Source organism: Neophocaena asiaeorientalis, unplaced genomic scaffold (assembly GCF_003031525.2).
Source record: "Neophocaena asiaeorientalis asiaeorientalis breed wild unplaced genomic scaffold, Neophocaena_asiaeorientalis_V1.1 scaffold59, whole genome shotgun sequence".
In the NCBI taxonomy this organism is placed as follows: domain Eukaryota; kingdom Metazoa; phylum Chordata; class Mammalia; order Artiodactyla; family Phocoenidae; genus Neophocaena; species Neophocaena asiaeorientalis.
Window position 1 is genome coordinate 344,496 of NW_020174268.1, and position 6,000 is coordinate 350,495.

General features: G+C 34.7%; 1 protein-coding gene across 2 annotated transcripts in view; it reads left to right on the forward strand.

Annotated features, from left to right (window-relative positions):
* AKAP11 (A-kinase anchoring protein 11) overlaps positions 1-5,601 on the forward strand; it is a 48,504-nt gene extending 42,903 nt beyond the window's left edge. For both annotated transcript variants that reach the window (XM_024755372.1, XM_024755373.1), the window contains one exon: positions 1,719-5,601. In XM_024755372.1, coding sequence (XP_024611140.1) covers positions 1,719-1,859 — 141 coding nt within the window. In that variant the 3' untranslated portion in view covers positions 1,860-5,601. The remainder of the gene's footprint in view (positions 1-1,718) is intronic.
* The last annotated feature ends 399 nt before the right edge of the window (positions 5,602-6,000 follow it).

Consider the following 6,000-nt stretch of genomic DNA (forward strand, 5'->3'; position numbering starts at 1 on the left):
TTACTATGTAATGTAGAGTAGTCCAAAGAATAACCAATGTAAGATGATCAATAACAGCAAAAAAGGAAGAATCAAGTTACTCCTGATTCCTGGTTCAGAATTTACAAAGATACTGTTGAAAGAAGTATGTGAAAAAGATATTATGTAAAATCTTTTTTTGTATTTTGTTGTCTTTATTTATACTTCTTGAATTTTTCCAGTATAGATTTCTGTTTTGAGGCAGAAGGAGAAAATAAGACAGAAAGGGATGCTCAGGACGTGAATTGTCAAGGAGAAAGAATGGGTAGGGAAAGTATTAGAACTGACCTTAGGGAGGCAAACATTTTCAAGTTATTTAGTCTTGGATAAACTGAGGGCTAAGGAAGTCCTTAGACAGAGCTGAGTGTAATGGTGCTGGGGTAAGGGAACCTCATCCCCACGTAACCTAAGAAAACATTCTTGCAGTTCCTCGAAAAGTTAAACACAGCGTTATCATATGACCCAGCAATTCTACTCCCAGGTATATACCCAAGAGGAATGAAAACATATGTCCATGGCAATGTTATAATAGGCCAAAAGTGGAAATATCCTAAATGTCCATTAACTGATGAATGGGTGGATAAAATGTGGAATATCCATGCAGTGGAATGTTATCTGTCAATAAAAAGGAATGAAGTAGAGACATGCTGTACCATGGAGGAAACTTGAAATCATTATGCTAAATGAAAGAAGCCAGGTCACAGAAGACCATATATTTTATGATTCCATTAAAATGAAATGGCCAAAATAGGGAAGTCTATCGACTGAAAGTAGATTAGTGATTGTCTAGAGTTGAGGGGGTTTGGAGGAGTGGGGAGTGATGATTAACAGGTAGGGCTTTTTTTTTGATGTGATAAAAGTGTCCTAATATTGATTGTGATGATGTCGCATTCAACTCTGTGAATAAAATGAAAACCACTGACGGGTATATTTTAAATGAATGATTGTATGGTATGTGAATTATATTGCAGTAAAGCTATTTTTAACAAGGTTAAGCATATTTATATTACAAAAAATTAGTTTTTACAGAACTAAGCAGAAAAAAAATGAGTGAAGACATGTTCTGATTGGTGGTGATAGTTTATTTAAACGTGCATTTATTTACTTTAAAAAAATTGGGGTATAATTGATATATAACATATTAGTTTCAGGTGTACAACATGATTCGATATTGGTATATATTGCAAAATGATCACCACAGTATTTAATATTTATTTACTTATTTGGTTTTTTTTTTTTTTTTGAAACATTAACATTTCTTAACTTAGAAAGCCATGTTTCCGTTGAGGCTAGAGTGCGTATTCCAGGGAAAAAAACACGCTATGTGTTGTGGAAGGAAAATCCACATCCTTTTATTAAACTTGACATTGTCTTTATTATTTTATGTTCCTAATTGAGGGTATGGCAGATGTATTTAGTTAGGTTAAGAATTTCCTGTAGAAATGTAGCCTCTGTACGCCCACACAGAGGGCGTATATCTGCTGGGTGAGGTTTGTGGGATTCTGGCTCCAGCAATCCCAAAGTGTCATTCTGTGGAGGAGAGTACTTATAAAAAGCCAGGAAGGAAAAATGTTTAATTTGTGTAAAGAGTGGTGGTTTAGGGGAAAAGACCTTGTTCCAACTGGGAAACAGTATTTTACTGCGAACACCAGGATCCTTAGTTTTATCTGATGTTTGACTTAACCTTTCTTTCTTACTAGCTTTCAAGACGATTACAAGAAAAAGGCTGGAAAGTGGGAGACCTCCTGCAGGCTGTGCTTAAATACTATGAGGCGATGGAGAAGACGTCCAACGATGAGAGATCTGAGTCCCTGTTTGATTGGCTCTTGGAAAATGCATAGAACAAACTGCAAACCAGTATATTTTATTATTTCTTTTGAGAGAGGAAGGAACAGATAAAGATGCATAGGGTAAAATTTGAATAGTGAATATTAACATTTAAAGTGAATTGGGAGGAAGGTAAATATAGCTTTTTAAGTGCGTTGTGTCATCACATGGTATATATAGTTCAGACTTTTGTAATCTCAAATATTATCTTCGTTTATTCTTCTGTACACATGTGCAGTGTGTTAAGACCCTAAGAACATGTATTTGAAGGCTTTCAGGGACATTCACTGACAGCATTCTTTTTGCATCCAAATAGTGCTGCTAGAATTTGCACTGAGGTGGCTGAGGGTGGGTGACAGGGATAGGGAGTTATATTTTGCTCCTTTGCAAGCAAATGGTATCCTGTTAATAACAAATCTCACATCAAAAACTAGCATCGAGGCTAATTTTTTTTCTGACACCTTTTGTCCTATTTTTAAGGGTCAATTTTATTTTCATAGTTCACCTATTGGTAGCTTTTTGAATCCCCCAAGTTATTTAATTTCTTAGAAACATGAGTAGTTTAGGTTTCTATAAATATCGTAAGTGGTAGTTTCCCCAGCCTTTCATCAAATGACATTATTTGCTAATGTTACCAATCGTTCTGTCACGAAAGCAAGTGTGTGTGTGTGTGTGTGTGTGCGTGCGCGCGCGTAAAGGAGAACTTTACCTTGCTAGTGGTTGGTGCCCTCTTTTATTTTACTCTTTTCTTGTTAGAAACCCACTGTTAACATTAAAAAGGTGCTTTAAAATAAAATGTCTATAAAGATTGTGCAGTAAGAATTTTTATTTCTTATTCACTCTTTTGGGTCCCCAACTTATCCTATAAATGAAAATAAAGGTGCAAAACATGTTGACATTTTAAAACTTAATGTTAATTTGGAAATGCATTTAGAAGCCCAATAATTATTTTCACTGTTGGGATTTTGGAAAAAAAAAAACAACCCACTTTAGCAAAGATAAGCTTTTTCTAGAAAAAAATGGGACCCTCCCCTGAATCCCTTCCCCAGTAAAGTGTACCTGCACTGTTTTGTAAAGTCCTCTGATGCAGTCTTTCTGGGCTCTGCATTTTCTACTACTTGTCTTTAGTAACTGCGAGTTGACCTGCATAGAGGACCGGGATTGTGTTTTGTATGTGAGGGTATGTGTGTGTGAATTTTTGGTTCTTCCATTAGCAGATTTTGTAACCCTAGAGTAAATCATTTTTTGTGGGAGGCTTTGGTTTTGCTCTGTTACATTTTCTTTTTTCTTGAGCACTGACTGTTCTGGAAGCTGCACAAAGTATAGAAGACATAGCACCCACCAGGGGACAAGGAATAAGGGCACTTACATTAATTTGAATTATAATTACAGTAGAGAAATTATTTTATTGCTTTTTAAGAAAAATACCAAAATCTATTTAAATATTTCTAGGTTACACTGTGTAAGCTTTGTTTTTTTCTCAATTTAAGATAAAGAAATAGAGCAGGCCTTAAAAATAAATTTTCCTGAAGTTTCTTCAGGTATTTTTTTAAGGTGGAGAAATGCAGGAAATGCATATAACCAGAATTGATTCTGTCTTTAGCTTCTCAGAACTTGATATGCAGCAGCACTGGACTGGGTTTTTTAAAGTTAGGAACCAGGTTGTTATGACATAGATTGATTGGTTATTAAGCTTAGATTGAATTTTTACAAGTGTATAACTATCAAGTTGTGTTTGTTGACTTCGATGTATGTACGGGTTTTATTAACAGCAAAACTGAGTTCTGAATTTCTTTTAAGCTAAAGTGACAATGTATTAGTTCTGTAAAACTTTCTGTACTTGAAAATGTTTGTTTATTTCTCTTATGGTAAGATTTTCCTCATATCTTTGTTTTCTTTGCATTATCTGGAGCTGTGATGGATTCAGAATTCCCTTATTCAGCCACTGTCCTTAGACACTAGCATGCATAGCACTAATCACAGTGGAACTCCACACTTCTGTCGGTTCAGTGCAGGGGTGTAGAGAGAAATATTAAGTGTTGGCAGATGTGAAAAGAAACGGGAGTTAGGCTTCCGTATATAGAGAGAAAACATTGGAGTTTATAACAGTATCTTTTAATCAAGAACAGTCTAAACTTACTTTGTTTAAAGGCACTTTGTGATTTTTCCAAAGACGTTGTAGATCTGTTTGGTTGCTCAGCCTTTAGAACAGGTCTGTGTGTTGAGGACGACTCTGTCTTATTTTGTTAAAAATATTCTTGGCATAAGTAGATTTATTATGACAGCGTAATACTGCCATTCTGCACACTTTGGCCCTTATGAAATATGATATTCAGAACTGTTAAAGTTGTGTTGTGCTTTGGGTTGAATTCTCTGTTTTATCAGTTTCAGAACCATCGAAGGATCTGTGGAAAGAAAGTGAAGGAGGCCTCTGACGGGGTTTTTAGAACATTGTTTCAGACTGAAATGGGGCGCTTCTTTCATATTCTTCTTTTCCCAAGCCAAGATTAAATTACATTTATATTTTGGGTATTATTTTGATTTTGAAAACATTTCCTGATTTATACGAAAGGAATGACACGGAAGAAAATTACAGTGTCTATTGGATGGTGTGACACAATTTAATGGAGTAATAAAATCTTTAAGAATATTCACTCAGTGAATACATGTGATAACATCTTCATATTTTGAAAAATGTTCCACTTACCCTTTCAGATATTTGATGTGAATTAATTCAATTCATAATACTTTCATTTTGCTTAAATAAAGGTTTTATTTTACTGGTAGGAGAAGTTAATTACTTAATTAAATGCACCAGGTATAAAGTGGAAGCTGGTTTACCCACGTGACTTTGATATCATGCACGCTCCCCAAATGCAGAGTTTAACCTTGACTCATCATGAGAGTCTAGATGCAGATGTCTTCTTAGTTAATTATTTAGCAAATATTATTCTTCCACAATTAAAGTGATCAATTTCCCATCAATCTATTGCTTTAAATTTTGTTTTTTCAAGGGAAACTTTCCACAGAATTTTTAAAAAGTAATGCATCCATATTCAGGGTGCAGGGAAAATACTTTCCACTTAAAACCCTGTCCACCTGTCACCAGCACATGAAAGTTAGAGCTTCCGTGGGAATTATGAAATTGTACTAAAATGAAATGCATTTTTCCTCATTTTCATTGGAAGACCCTGCACACACTCACTCACTCACTGTATTCCTGTTCTGGAGATGCAGACACAGTGTTGGTCACTCTTGTCACTTTATTTATTTATTTATTTTTTTAAACCATCCATGTACATTCCTTTCACATGGGTAGAATTATAGTTCTGGAAGTTCATTGTTTTGTTTTTGTTGAAATGTTTGAATACTATTTAATATCAGGTTTTAATATTTCTGGATTTACTACCTTTGGTTACTTGTGCAGTGTTAAAAGTAATTCACATTTTCGTTTAATATACCAGATATAGAGCAAAAGCAGCTTTGAGTAATTGTAGCTGTTTGTGTTGAATTACTACATTAAGATCTTGCATAACAGTAACTTTTTGTTTTCTTGCTTTTCAGTAATTTAATATGTTCATTTACCAAAATACGAACTAAAATTTTGTTTTAGCAGTGGCTCAGAATAAACATTTCAGAAATTACTTTTGTAATAATGTGTAATTAATTGTTCTTTTATCTTTTTCCAGTTGTTTTAAGTCTGTGATCTTTCTCTCCCAACTAAGAATTCCCCAATAAACTTAAGAAATGCCTGGCCTTGGTTATCAATCTGTAGTATCTTGTTAACATACTCAGTATTGAACTAAAAAACAAAGGTATCGAAGTGGAATTGCTGTGATAGAAGGCACATTGAACAACCTCAGTGCTTCTAACATGGTTTTCAAGAAGAACGGAAGCTAGGAATATTTTTAATAGGACAGTGAATCCTAAGTTCTTATTCAGTTGCCTCTGAATGCTGACAGAATGACTTGGAAGGCTATTTGCCCAATTTGTTGTGGATTTTAGTGCAAAGTATCAATGGAATGTTGTGATTGCCTTGAATGTGAGCATGTTAGGAAACTCTCTGGCCTGGATTGAGAACTTCTTCCGTAGGATATAGAGATTAGACCTTTGTCATGCTATGTAGCATCAGGCACTTGAAAGTTAGGTGCCGGT